At 43.0% G+C, this 14,261-nt stretch overlaps 1 protein-coding gene across 1 annotated transcript in view; it reads right to left on the bottom strand.

Moving 5' to 3' along the window:
• Nucleotides 1-13,364, bottom strand: part of CC2D2B (coiled-coil and C2 domain containing 2B) — a 221,769-nt gene extending 208,405 nt beyond the window's left edge. The window contains exon 1 of the mRNA XM_070469930.1: nucleotides 13,256-13,364. Within this exon, the coding sequence (XP_070326031.1) occupies nucleotides 13,256-13,271 (16 nt within the window). The 5' untranslated portion in view covers nucleotides 13,272-13,364. The remainder of the gene's footprint in view (nucleotides 1-13,255) is intronic.
• Between the last annotated feature and the right edge of the window lie 897 nt (nucleotides 13,365-14,261).

Genomic DNA, 14,261 nt, shown 5'->3' with positions numbered 1-14,261 from the left:
CCTGCCTCCCAGGGCTCCACCAGGACCAGAGGCCGCCTCAATGCCCCATCCAGGGCCGGGTGAAGTTCCTGCAGCAGCCGCTGCTCTGCCACCAGCGCTCCCGGAGTTCACAGAGCCGCCATTTTGGCAGGCTCCAATCTCAGCAATGGAGACCTCTGGTCAACGCCCCGAGAATTCCACCTCAGCTGGACCTGCTAAACTGTATCCACCTCTCCCGGTGAGTACTGATGGGAAGGGGGGAGAAAACACAGCAATTAGACCGAGGCCACGCCCCACCAAGAAACAGAGGGAAAGAACCCCACTACAGATGTGCCTCAGAGAGCTACAGCAACCTCCAGGTCAGGACGCATGGGGCACTACCATCAGCCCCCTGCAGCCTATTATTACCAGCCATTTTCCTCTACGGATATATTAAACTGGCAGAGACATGCTCCACCGTACTCGGGGGAGCCACAAGCCATGATTAGGCTAGTGGAGACTATTTTTCAAACCCACCGCCCTACATAGGATGACATGATCCAACTACTAGTCTCCCTTTTCAGCACTGAGGAAGGACACAGGATCCTAACTGAGGCCAGAAAATGGTTCACAGAAATGACACCTGAGGGGACTGCAAACCCGCAGCGTGGGCAGAACTAGCCGCCCCCATGAGGGGCCCGATTGGGACTGTAACGCAGAGGAAGGGTGGGGCCTCCTGGAGAGAGATTGGGCGGCTACTTTCAAGATCTCAAGAGGGGGGCTGGAAAGCTATGAGTATCGCAAAACCCTCCGAAGTGATTCAGAGGGAAAGCAAATCACCCTCTGAGTTTTGGGAAAGACTATGCAAGGCCTGTAGACTTTATACACCAATAGACCCAGCCAGAGGCTGCTCAGGTCTCAGATGGTGATAAATGCAGCCTTTTGTGTCTCTAGCCTACCCTAAAAATGTCAGATGGGGGGACACCAAGTGACTTGTGAATTTTTATACATCCCTGAATGCCCAGTACCTTTGTTAGGAAGAGACTTGCTATCTAAATTGAGGGCACAAGTGACCTTTTCCCCCACGAAAGACCCACTGTTCGAGTGGGCTCAACCACCTATTTACTCTTCCTCTCGGTAACCCCTCAAGATGAATGGAGGTTGCACTATCTCCCGGAAGGGAAATCAGATGGGCTAAACAGTCAAGAACAGAGAGAGAAACAGAGAGAGTTAACTCAACAATTCCCTGATGTCTGGGCAGAAGACAATTCCCACCCCCACCCACCGCAGGCTTGCAAAACAAGTCCCACTGGTAATAGAACTCAAACCCGGTACAATTATGTCAGCACCCGCCTTGGGCCTGCCAGACCTTGCCAAGCCGTTTACTCTTTACGTGAATGAAAAGGACAAGGAGGCTATGGGAGTGTTGTCCCAGATTACGGAGACATGGGACAGACCAGTGACTTATCTCTAATCAGCTGGACAATGTTGCCACTGGGTGGCTGGGATGCTTACCGGCAGTTGTTGCAGTTGCCTTACTGGTCCGGGAGGCAGCCAAGCTGATTTTGGGCCAAGATTTGTTTGTAAAAGTCCCACATGAGGTCAACACTCTCCTGTGAGGGGACCCCCATAAATGGCTGTCAACATCCTGGATTACTCAATACTAGGGACTGCTATGTGAGAACCCCCATGTTACAACTGAGCCTTGTCAGGCCCTGAATCTGGCCACTCTCTTTCTTGTGGGAGAAGGTGGGCCCTCACATGATTGCAAGGAAATATGCCAGCAGACCTGACTTGAAAGACCAGCCAATCCCGGACCCAGATTTGGTCCTGTACACCAATGGCAACAGCCTGGTGAAACAAGGACAATGACTGTCGGGATAAGCAGTAATCATGGAAGAAGTCATCGTTGAGGCTAGCTCTCTGCCATCACACTGGTGCGCTCAACGGGCTGAACTATATGCTCTAATCCGGGCCCTCCAGCTGTCAAAAGGTAAGAAGACAAACATTTACACAGACCCAGGTATGCTTTTGCCACACTACAGGGCTCTATATAAGGAGAGAGGCCTTTGACAGCTAGCGAAAAAGATATTAAAAATAAGGAAGAAATTAAGACCCTATTAGATGCTGCCTGGGAACCAGAAAGGGTTGACTGAGTATCCTCAGTCACTGCTGAGGACATCAAAAAGAGGATACCCCCTGGGCTCAGGGACCAGACTGGCAGATAAGACTGCTAAACAAGCAGTTGAGGGCTTGGGGGTGACCCTATTAAGTGAAGCCCCTATTAAAGCTCTCGTATTGGTGGAGCTACCTGAGCTAACGCTAGACTCTCCAAAATACACTGAAGCCGAAAACCAACTAGCCAAAGCAGAAGAGGCCATCAAGACTGAAAAGGGATGGTGGGAATCGCCAAGTGGCAAATTATTGGTACCGGAGGAGCTGGCACCCACTCTGGTAAGACAAACACACCAAGCGACCCATCTAGGCCATGATAAACTAGAAGAGCCAATTTGAAAATACTTCTTGACTCCCTGCCTCTCTTCCCAATGCAGGACAAAATCTCAGAACTTCACTGCTTGCTCACAGGTCAATGCTGCCTCTCGGCACAGAGAGAAACCTCCAGGGATTCAGCTAAAACGCACGCTGCCCTTTGAACACCTGGAAAGGAGGCCCCCTCCCATAATAAAACAGGTGTCAGGAAATTTGCCTCAGTTAAAGTTGCAGGTGTCACTCCCTGGAACCACGACATGAGGGTGAAGAGAGCATAGCATGCAGACCTGGAGGACGCTGAGTGGACTACATAAAAGGACCCCGCCGATCCCCAGGAAACCAAGATCATCTTAAAGAAGAAAAAGAGATGAAGCTCTACAATCAACTGCTGCTACAAGGACTTGCTGGTATCATCTTGAGACTAACCATAGTTTCAGTACAAAGAGGGACCTGTGCTATAATTAAAGTTGAAAGTGAAAGTGAAGTCGCTCAGTTGTGTCCGACTCTTTGCAACCCCATGGACTGTAGCCTACCAGGCTCCTCCGCCCATGGGATTTTCCAGGCAAGAGTACTGGAGTGGGTTGCCATTTCCTTCTCCAGGGGATCTTCCCGACCCAGGGATTGAACCCAGGACTCCCGCATTGCAGGCAGACGCTTTACCGTCTGAGCCACCAGGGAAACCCATAATTCAAGTTGAATGTTGTGTATATATTCCTGATTTATCTGGCTATATATCAGCCACCCTAGATGACATGAAAGGTCAGGTAAAAGTTATGTCTGATGATAATCTTCCTTTTTGAACTTCAGTCCTATTTCGGTGAAGGGTGATTGGTGGAAAACTATATTTACCATTGTTATAGTTGCCTTGATGGTTCTGCTTTGTGGACCCTTAATTTTACAATGTATTATGAAGTTTGTAACCCAAAGGGTGATGTCATTCTCCCAAATTGGAGGTTAGAGAGTCAGGGTGCAATATATCCCCGTGAATGATGCTCATACTATGAGATAAGAGCATCAAGAAGAGGCAATGAAGGAGGAAACAGACAGAACAGGCTCCATCTTGAAAGCAGGAGGCCATCTTGGGCCGGACTGTGAACTTTGAGCTAGATGCCCAGTATCTATGGAAACCACACACCAACTGGAAAACCAGGCCCCCTGGATGGAAGAGCCCCAGGGCTCGTACCTAGACTCTCTGTTGCCTAAAAGAATACCCTAATTTCCTGTGTAACTGAATAGAATCATAAATTCTATTATGCTTTTGGGGTATGACCACAGGCCTATTGATAATTGTCCACTGTTAACTACCTAGGCTTAAGGCATATGAATCATGGGTTAACTTTGATTGTATCTTTCTTTTCCTTTGTTCAGACTAGTTTCAGGGAATTTGGGGTGGGGGGTGGGTTTGGGCACGTACACTTAGGGTATATAAGGTTTTCAGAAAAACTGGTTGGGTTCCTTGGCTAAGAGGAGACTCTGCCTTGGGCCCTCTGGTGTAATAAACTGCACTTCCACTATCTGCATTATCCTTCTGAGTGAGTTTGTTTCCCAGAATGTGTGGCTACAACAGAGGTAGATGGCAAGGGCCAATTTGTAGTTGAGAACAAACACATTCATCTGTGCACACATACAGAAAATATCTCTTTTCTTTCAAGGATAAGGCCTTAGATTAAATAAATATTGCAATAAGGTAGAAAAAATGATAGAGGGAAAGCCTGCTTCCAAAATAGATATGATGCAGGAAAGAGAGGAAAACATTTATTTATTTTTTGGTTGGCTATAAGAAGATGTTGCTCTGAGAGGAGAACACACTGAGATAGAAGATTTCATAGAAATCTAAAATATTGCAGCTGAATGGAAGTTCATACTAGAGATAAGTAAGGAAAATTGAATGAGAGATATAGAGAATAATCTTAGGAAAATATTGTCAAAATACAAAGAAAAATAAAGGAAAGAAAGAAAGAGAAGAAAGATGGAGTAAGTTCAGAGATAAGAAATCCAAATAATAAATCATTGAAGAAGAAAAACAAATGAACAAAATATGAGCACTGATTCAAGTTATGACCAGAGAAATCTTTCTTACCCTAAAGAAGTCCTGAATTTGGAAATCAAGAGGGTTTAATATTTTCTAAGCAAAATCTATAAAAGAAAGTCTATACTTGGTTGTCTTACTGTGAAAATTATGTCAGGAATAGAGAATAGAAAAACATTCAGGCTGAAAAACAGTGTCCTCAAACTTCTTTACAGAATCAAACTTCTCAAAACAATAGAGGAATACCTCCAATTACTTGAAGGGGATAAGGTATCTATATTTAGACAGGTTGTCATTCTCTTACCACACTGATGCCCTTTCTAAAAAATTACTTTCATAGGTACCAGATCATTATGAAATGAACTAAAATTAAGAACTCAAAAATATAAAAAGTGAGAAAAGAACTACATGGAAGTTAATTAAATTCACGCTAATGGGTACAGGGTTTCCTTTTGTGGTGATAAAATGTTCTAAAATTGATCATAGTGATGTCTGTACAATTTTGTAAATGTGTTTAAAAACAATGAATCATAGGCTTTAAATGTGTTAATTACATGGTATGTGAACTATATTTCAAAATAATAAGATCAACAACTACGGGTTCGAATCTCCACCTCAGCACTTACCAACTGAGAGACTTTTGGAAGGTCAATTAACTATTTATTCCTTGGTTTGTCATTTTGTAACAGAGGGACAGTACCAACTTTAAATAGTTGTTTGAGAACTGCAAGTTGACAGGAACAGCATGTGGCTGTTGGACTGGAACATCATGTGGCTCAATACACTCTATAAACCTGTGGGTTAATGAACTAAGCCATCACCACATCCATGTATTAAATACTTAACTGTATTAGTTTCCTAATGGCTACCATAACAAATTACCATAAACTCAATGGCTTAAAACAACACACATTTACTCTTATAATTCTGAAGTTGCCAGGTCTGAAATCAGTTTCACAGGACTAAAATAAAGTGTGGGCAGGGCTACCTTTCCTTTCCCATCTGCTTGATGGCATTCTGTGCATTCCCCATTCCTTGGCCATGGACCTCTCTCCCCATCCAAAGCCAGTAGCACAACCTGTTGCTACAGTGATTACACTGCCTTCTTCTGTGTCAGGTCTCTCTCGTCCTCTCTCTTATTAGACAATCTGTGATTATCTAGGATAATCTCCCCAGTTTAAATTCCTTAATTTAATGACATTTGCAAAGACTTTTTTTCCATATAAGGAAACATTCATAAATTCCAGGGATTCAGCACTGCAATCTTTGCAGCCTACCACCATTACTATATCAACCAAGAAAGAAGACAAAGAAAATAAATCTATGAAAAAGCCCTTATGATTATTTGCAAGTACACCAAAAAAAAAAAAAAAAGCAATAAATAAGAAGACATTAAGCAAAAGATGGTATCAAGAACATTTGACACAGCTTACATTAGAAAATATAAGTACTGTACACAGTGCTTAGTCACTCAGTCATGTTCGACTCTTTGTGACCCCGTGGACTGCAGCCCACCAGGCACCTCAGTCCATGGGGATTCTCTATGCAAGAATACTGGAGTGGGTAGCCTTTCCCTTCTCCAGGGAATCTTCCTAACCCAGGGATCAGACCCAGGTCTCCTGCCTTGCAGGCAGATTCTTTACCATCTGAGCCACCAGGGAAGCCCAAGAATAATGGAGTGAGTAGCCTATCCCATCTCCAGAGAATTTTCCTGACCCAGGAATCGAACCTGGGTCTCCTGCATTGCAGACGGATCCTTTATCAGCTGAGCTACCAGGGAAGCCCACCGCACTATTACTTTCTATTTACCAATCCTTGTTCACTGGAAGCTTTGAAAGTCCTCTGTATCCTGCCTTTTCAGTGCAATGCTTAAAAAATTATTTTGCTGATGATACATTGCTTCAGATGTCTTCTGTGCATGTGTGTCTGAGTCTTTATTCACTTGAGCAATCCTGTTTCAATTTTATAGTTCAGAGATTCTGACCCTCACCTCCTAAATATTGCCAACCAGATTCACCTCTTGGCTCTAGCCACCTAGGGCCTGCAATTATTATTTGGAAGGGAAAGATCTGACAATTTTCATTCACACCACACTTCAATACTTCCTAAAATTGTGGCCATATATGTAGCCATATAAAATTCTGCTGTCTAAGATCCTGAGAACTTTATTTCCTCTTCTTTCATCTTTCTCAAAACTTTATTGAACTATTCCTTCTCTGCATCTACTTTACTTCTTTTTATAGTCCTAAGTCTCCATCACCACTCCCCATCCTTTTCTAATAAGCCATAATAAAAACTGATTCCCAGCTTATTCTTTCTCCTGGAATGAAAATGTGTAAGTAAAAATAAAAGCATATAAAAGTTAATGCACATACACCATAATTTCACATACAAAATTATGGTTGAGTAGGGATTACCATACAATAGAAATGACTGGATAGATTTACAAATATCCAGTTTCATATCTTAAAAACAGAATATACCTTATTCACAAGCATTCACAAATTTGTAAATATTCACTGCAGGCTTTGGTTCAAAGAAATCTCAGAAATATTAAAGCCATATTCTCTAATCATTGTGAAATAAAATGAAAAATTAATTAAAAGTAATGATTTAAATAAAAATGACAATTACTCGGCACTTTAGAAAAATTCTGAGTTAAGAGACAATAAATGCAATATCAAACTTTTTTGGAAATATAATACCACAGATTAGAAATGCATTGGATCTATTCATAGTTGTAAATCTCTGTATAAAAACACTAAGATTTCAGAAAAACTGTTGCAAATATAGCATAAAAATGAATATATTTATTTTATCAAGAGCTCACATAAATTAATTTCAAACATAAAATGAGTAAGAAACAGGCAATAAGAGAGCATACAAAAGGAGAACACCATGTGTAAAATGTCAAATTCATTGGCAATTAAACAAATACAAACTAAAACAACATAAAAGTGGGTAAGACTATTAAAAAAAAAACAACCTAACCTCTCAGGGATGTAGCAAAACAGGAGCTGCTGTGGAAGCACAGAGGGTCCCACTTTGGTAAAGCAACTTGCTGACAGTAATCAAGAACTTTAAAAAATTTTTACAAATTTTAATCCAATCATTCTGCTTCTGGGAATCTATCCTCAGCATGGAACCCCACACATGGAAAAACTTCACACACAAAGATGTTTACTGGAATGGCAACCGACTAAATGTTCAATAACAGGGACATTGTTAAACTATGTGACTATCAAAATTATGCTAACAAAGACTATGCTATGAGGCAGAAAATACCTGTCCTTTATTACTGCACTAGAAATCTGGCTTTAAAATTGTATATATTGGCACAATCACAGTGCCATCTCTTAATTTTGCAAAGTCCTTGTCTAGTAAGTGCTAAAAGAGAGAGAACCCAGGCTAGAAAAAGGAACTGCAAGGAAATACACCAAAATATTGTCACGAGTGATTGTTTTTCTTTTCTCCTCTAATTCATATTTCATGTGTTTGTTTTTTAACAAGTATGTGCCACATTCCTTACATCCTCAAGGATATAAAGGAATTGTCCACATCCTTTCTGTGGATTAGAAGGAAATGCCTCTTTATGTAGGGCGTGTACTGCCATTGTTCCTAGGTCTCTAAATTCATTTTGAAATTCCAGCACAAAAACTGTGGGATGGAAGTATGTTAGGCAAACTCTTTCCTGCCTTCTCTACTCCAACAACTTCTCTTTTCCCTAACATTCCTTCAATTTTCCAAACCTAAAGAAATTCCATCCATACTCCCTGCACTCACTTTCCTCCTTTGTGTCTGGGATCCTTCTCACCTGTCTTCTGCAGTGCAGACAGTGTCCCTGCCATGCTGCTCCCAGTCTCAGAGTTCTGAATCCCAGCTCTCTGGCACTCCAGACACCCAGCAAAGTACTTGGGCAGCCAGTACTTCCCAGGTTGGAGGCAGAGAATGAAAGCAGCTTAAGGAATCTTGGAGACACAGAGAAAAGGTGGGAGATATTCAGGAAATCCAACACAGGGCCTTTTTTGTGTAATAACAGATTGTATGTGATTAAGATTCAGATTTGTTTCTTGTGTGGCAAAATTCTGGGATATACATTTACTGAAAGAACAGATGAATGAAAGAATTAGGTTTCCCCAGATCTGAAAGAGACACGTGCACCCCAATGTTCATCACAGCACTGTTTATAATAGCCAGGACATGGAAGCAACCTAGATGCCCATCAGCAGATGAATGGATGAGGAAGCTGTGGTACATATACACCATGGAATATTACTCAGCCATTAAAAAGAATTCATTTGAATCAGTTCTAATGAGATGGATGAAACTGGAGCCCATTATACAGAGCGAAGTGAGCCAGAAAGATAAAGACCATTACAGTATACTAACACATATATATGGAATTTAGAAAGATGGTAACGATAACCCTATATGCAAAACAGAAAAAGAGACTCAGATGTATAGAACAGACTTATGGACTCTGGGAGAAGGCGAAGGTGGGATGTTTCAAGAGAACAGCATCGAAACACGTATATTATCTAGGGTGAAACAGATCACCAGCCCAGATTGGGTGCATGAGACAAGTGCTCGGGCCTGGTGCACTGGGAAGACCCAGAGGGATCGGGTGGAGAGGGAGGTGGGAGGGGGGACCGGGATGGGGAATACATGTAAATCCATGGCTAATTCATTTCAATGTATGACAAAAACCACTGCAATGATGTAAAGTAATTAGCCTCCAACTAATAAAAATAAATGGAAAAAAAAAAAAAAAAGAATTAGGTTTCCTATCATCCCGCAATGACATAGCTGATCAGTAACTCAAAGTGGTAGCTTCAGTGGATGGGGGTCTGGGGAGGGAGGGCTTGGTTATTTGGTACCAAAATAAGTCCTGAGACTAAGACATGCAATGACCCTATGACATGGTAGTTGAAGTGTGGCCTAAGTAGGGGCAGCATTACTGCCACCTGGGAGCTTGTCAGACATGCAGAATCTCAGGCCAACACTCTAGAGTTGCTGGACCAGAAACTGCGCTTTAACAAGGTCCACAGTGATGCACATGCACTGCACATTGACGTATAAGAAACACTGCCTCAGAGCACACACACACTCACCAAGACAAAGCTAGTACCTCAGTCAATCTGCACTTTCATCAAACCATCCAGAGGTTTGATGTTTATTCACTGCAAGGGCTGCCCTCAATTTTGGTCTCCCTCCAAATTTTTTCAGGGAATGGAGCTCACAGGGAACAGACCAGGGGATGTATCCCAGTCCTCACCTTCTCTCTGCACAGGCAGGTGGGATTAAACATTATTTCTCTTGGGCATACCACTGGTTATGGAGTCAGAAGCAAGCAAAGGACCACACAAGGGAGAAAATACCCTTAAAATGTGGTTTGGCCAAGTACAAGCAAGACCAGTCACTGCCATTTGTAAAAACTGTTTACCAAATGGGCCCAATGATCTTGCAAGACAAACTCTGGATTTCTGCCTTCAAGTCTCCAGGATGAACAGGTAAATAGGTTCCCTACTTGAAACTTAGAAAACGTGGAAAAGAGCTTTTTACTCTTAAATCTAGCCTGTAATTTAGGTAAGAGAGAGAACTGATCTTTAAGCACTGAGGGACTTGGAAGATGCTTACTGTGGGCTCCAGACTCTACTCATTTTTCTAGGTCCCATTGAAGTGTCCCATCCTTTGAGAAGTTTTCCCCAAAATCATCACTCCCTATTCTGGTTCTCAGGAGATTTTCCTGAAACTTTTAGTATGGCTCTGAGGGAAGTAGGAGAACTTAATCTATTAGGAATCCAGGCTTTGCCGCTACACTATAAGGATCTAAATTCCCCTCTTTGTCTATGAATATTGCTAGCTGGGTGACCTTGGCCAGGTAACTTCCCTCCACAGCTGTCAGATGGAGAAATCTGTATCATAGGAGGTTTTTGTGACGATTACATGAGACAATGCATATAAAAATGACAGTGTCTGGCACATAACAAATTACCAATGTTAGCTATGATTATTAGCACTTCGCAGAGTCTGGCTTCAATTAGAGTTGGTTGTATGTATGTCTGCCTTCCTTGCTAGACTGTGAGCAAATTGTTTACACCCCACATCTGCCACAGGGACTTACAAATGGAAGATACAATAATATTTGTCAAATGGGTTTGAAGGTATGCCAGGAAGAGGAAAGGGAGGGTGCTGGAAACAAGTTTAATGTACTTTATGATTTTATCCAGGACCAACCTCTGTGATACTTGTTTGTCTTCCATTTCCAGAGCACATTGTCTCAGACTTTGGCTGCTGTAAATGGGGCTTGAAGAACACTATTTCTGCAACCAGATGTTCTGTTCAGCGACATGAGGTAGTGCTATGAGGCATCTGAAATCTCCAGTTTGGTCCTGGGCTGGAAGGGGAGTGGGGGCTGAAGTTCAGCTAGAGCTGGACTGGCTAAACTGGGCGCCCTAGCTAGCATAGGGTCACATCAGCTCTGAGGATCACCCACCTAGAAGAGATGCATTTTGATTCTCAATTTATTCACTTAGAGGGGTATCTTTACATATTGCACAAAAGAGCTGTTTGTACCAGCAGGACTCTACTGCAAACTCAGAGGTCCCCTTGAAAACCAGCCTACTGACACTTGGATGAATATCAACTAAAATAATGTCACTTTGCTTACTATTTATTGAGCACCCATTATGTGCTAAACACTGTGCCTGACACTGCAGATCCAAAGGTGAATAAAGAAATTATAGTCAGGGAAGGTTGGGAAGTGATGCAGAAAGCAGGAATATGGACAAGTACAACAAGTGCCACCTTAGGTGTGAGTACAGAGGTAGTAGAAACATCCAACAGATGGCTAATATAAGGCTCAAAGGGTTGGAGGAGGCTTCGAGGAGGGACTAACAACCAAGATAAACCAAGGAGTGATCACAACAGCTAACATTTATTGAGCACATAGTATGTACATCTGGCCCTGTTCTGAGAACCCTGCATGAGAACCCTCATTTAGTCCTCACAGCACCCTGTGAGGTAGATAACATTATTCTCTCCATTTTAAAGATGAGGAGACTGAGGCTTAAAGTAACCGGTGGAGCTGGATTCAAATCAGAGCAGCTTGGTTCCAGACTAAACGGGAAGGAGAGAGCTAAACCAGCCTTAAAGGCAGAGACAAGTGTCTTGCAACAGTCTAGAAGAAGGAAGGACACTCCCCAAGTCCCTTGAGGAACTAAAAGTGTCTGGGGGTGGGGACAGAAGTTCCAAGATGACTCAGCTCCATCTGCAGGTTAGAAGGGAAACCAGAGGCAGGGGACAGTCTGCTGTGGACTTTTGAAAACTAGCTGTGTGACTCCTGTCATCTAACCCTTCCTGGCTTCAGTCATAAAAGGCAGTAATTGCCCTTTCATAAAAGGCAATAATAAAAATGCCTAGATTCTATCATAGAGACTGACCATAGGCACCAAATGGGGAAAAATGCATGTAAACTTGATAGCAAACACAGATTGCTTCCCAGACTTGAGATTTCATCAATATCATTTCCCCAGTAGCTTCAAAGATTTGCAAACCCTAATCGACAGTGTCAGGGCAGTAGCAAGAGACTTTGAAGTAGAGCAACAGGGTGGGGAAATAGCCCCTTGGACTCTGTGTCCATCACTTAAATCCAAATTCACCACTTACTGTGTGATGCCAAGCAAGCTACTCTCTCACTACCTCAACTCCATCATCTGGGAAATGGGGATGATGATAGCACTCACTTTACAAGTCGCGGGGAGTCACTTAGGACGGCTCCCAGCACAGAGGAAAGACGAAAATGTTAACAGCTATCGTTTTTATCATTATTAAGAACTCTATTGGCTACTCATCCCATTCCTCCACGTTCTATGTGATAAAAACACGTGGGGATCCTAGAAACCGGAGGTGATGAAGGTTTGCAATCCTACACAAGCACACTGCTGCAGACATTCTTCCTGGCTCCTATGGGCTGGCAAGCAGCTGGCTTCTCCGTGTTCTCTGTCCTGGCAGAAAATGCCCAAAAGAGGTAAAAGACAGAGACCGCACACCATCTGTGCAAACCAGGCTGCTCTTGTAGTTTTTAGACAGAATCTAAAGTCAGTCAGTCAGATAAGCCTTCCTTTTTAAGATAAAACTGTTCTTGGAGACTACAGCCCTTCCCTCCCCTCACTCCCCATACCCATGCACACTCCCCCACACCTCCCAAGAAACGGTTAGCCTTTTGCAAGACATACTCTGGGGTCCTGTTGAGACAGCCTCTTGCCACATTAACTTCTCTGTCTAATTCCAGGCAGAGAACCCTTTGCTAATTTCACAACGGGAAAGCACACAGGAAATTCGAAAACAAAGCAAATCTACACACGCAGCCCAGCATCTTCCAGCAAACGCGGTGAGGTACTGACCCGAAGCAAGACGACTCTGGACTGCAAAAGAGGCAGCTGCCTCCTAAACTATGAGGGGACGGAAGAAGTCTTTTGCCTCTAAAAAACCAGATCTGAATACCAATTGCTCATGAATATTCATGAGCCGCTCCAGCTTGCTCAAGAGTCACCCTTGACTGTAACCCTGGAGCTTGGCTTTGTAAAATATTCCCCAAAGTTTTTTCTCTCTGCCTCCTCTCGGAAGGAGAGGGTGGGAAAGTGTATATAGGGCTTTTTGCCTCTTGCTCTTTCAAGTACTCGCTTTTGGTCTGGGCTTTTGAATTCCTTTTTTCCTTTTTTATTTTTATTTTTTTCCTGGTCTTAAGGATTCAGATCAAATCAATTTTGCTCTTACCCCTTCTATCTTCCATATTTGGCAGCTTTTGTTTTCTTCCTCTTTGCTCTTTATTTTTCAGCCTCTGCTTGCTGTTGTCGGTCTCAGTGAAAGAGGTACTCAAGGAACAGAGATATAACAGACCCTCGGGCTCGTGGGAGGGGCTAAATTAGCCTGCCCCGTTTCGGAAGGAACCTCAAACCCTATGTCTTTTTCATTGACTGAAAGGATAGACTTGCCGAGGAGTTCGGCAGCTCATTCCCCAGAAGCTTGCCCGGGCTGTAACTTTTTGTATCTTGAGGCAATGTGTTTTCAGATCTCTCTTCAGATTCTCCCTCTCTTTGATACAGAAATCCATTTCCCCCCTTGAAAAATGTATCTTGGCTGCAAGCAAATAAAAAGCGATTTACTTTTTGGAATTCTGAAGCAAGCTAACAAGAAACTTGTTACCTTGATACCCACTGGAAAAACGATGGGACTCAAGAACAGTTCTTCTGGTCCCATAAATCCGATCACTTCTGGTTCCCTGATGAGCGATCCCTTTTTGGAACTCATTACGCCAGAAGAGCAACGGGTCACCCAAGCAAAGGACGCGGCGCGGGAGAAACTGTGATATTGGTCGGAAGGCAGGGTGGGACAGCAGAGAAGGCTGCTCGCTGAGAACAGCTGTCTAGCTGTGCTGATGCAAGTTGTCTACCTTTTCCAAACCTTCACCTCCTACCTCTGAAGTCTTATAGGCAGGAATTGCCACAACCAGGCTTCGCCAAGATGACCTGAATACAGACGAAAAACTGACCAAAGCATTAAAAAAAAAAAAAAAAAACTGTCTATGAAGTTATTTTGAAATCAGGATAAGCGACAACCCAAAGGAAGGTAAGTTCCCAAGTCTTAAGACTGCCTGTTTGGGCACCTTCTCCCTCCACGAGGTTGTCACAAACTTTAGCATTTTAGGTTTGAAAGAGACCTGACATGTAGTCTAAGCGAGGATAGAGATGTGGAGGTGTTAAGCCACAAGTACATGTTCACT

This window comes from Odocoileus virginianus, chromosome 7, assembly GCF_023699985.2.
Source record: "Odocoileus virginianus isolate 20LAN1187 ecotype Illinois chromosome 7, Ovbor_1.2, whole genome shotgun sequence".
NCBI classification, from domain to species: Eukaryota; Metazoa; Chordata; class Mammalia; order Artiodactyla; family Cervidae; genus Odocoileus; species Odocoileus virginianus.
Note: the sequence above shows the minus strand (reverse complement) of the source record. Positions and strands in the feature narration are given on the sequence as shown.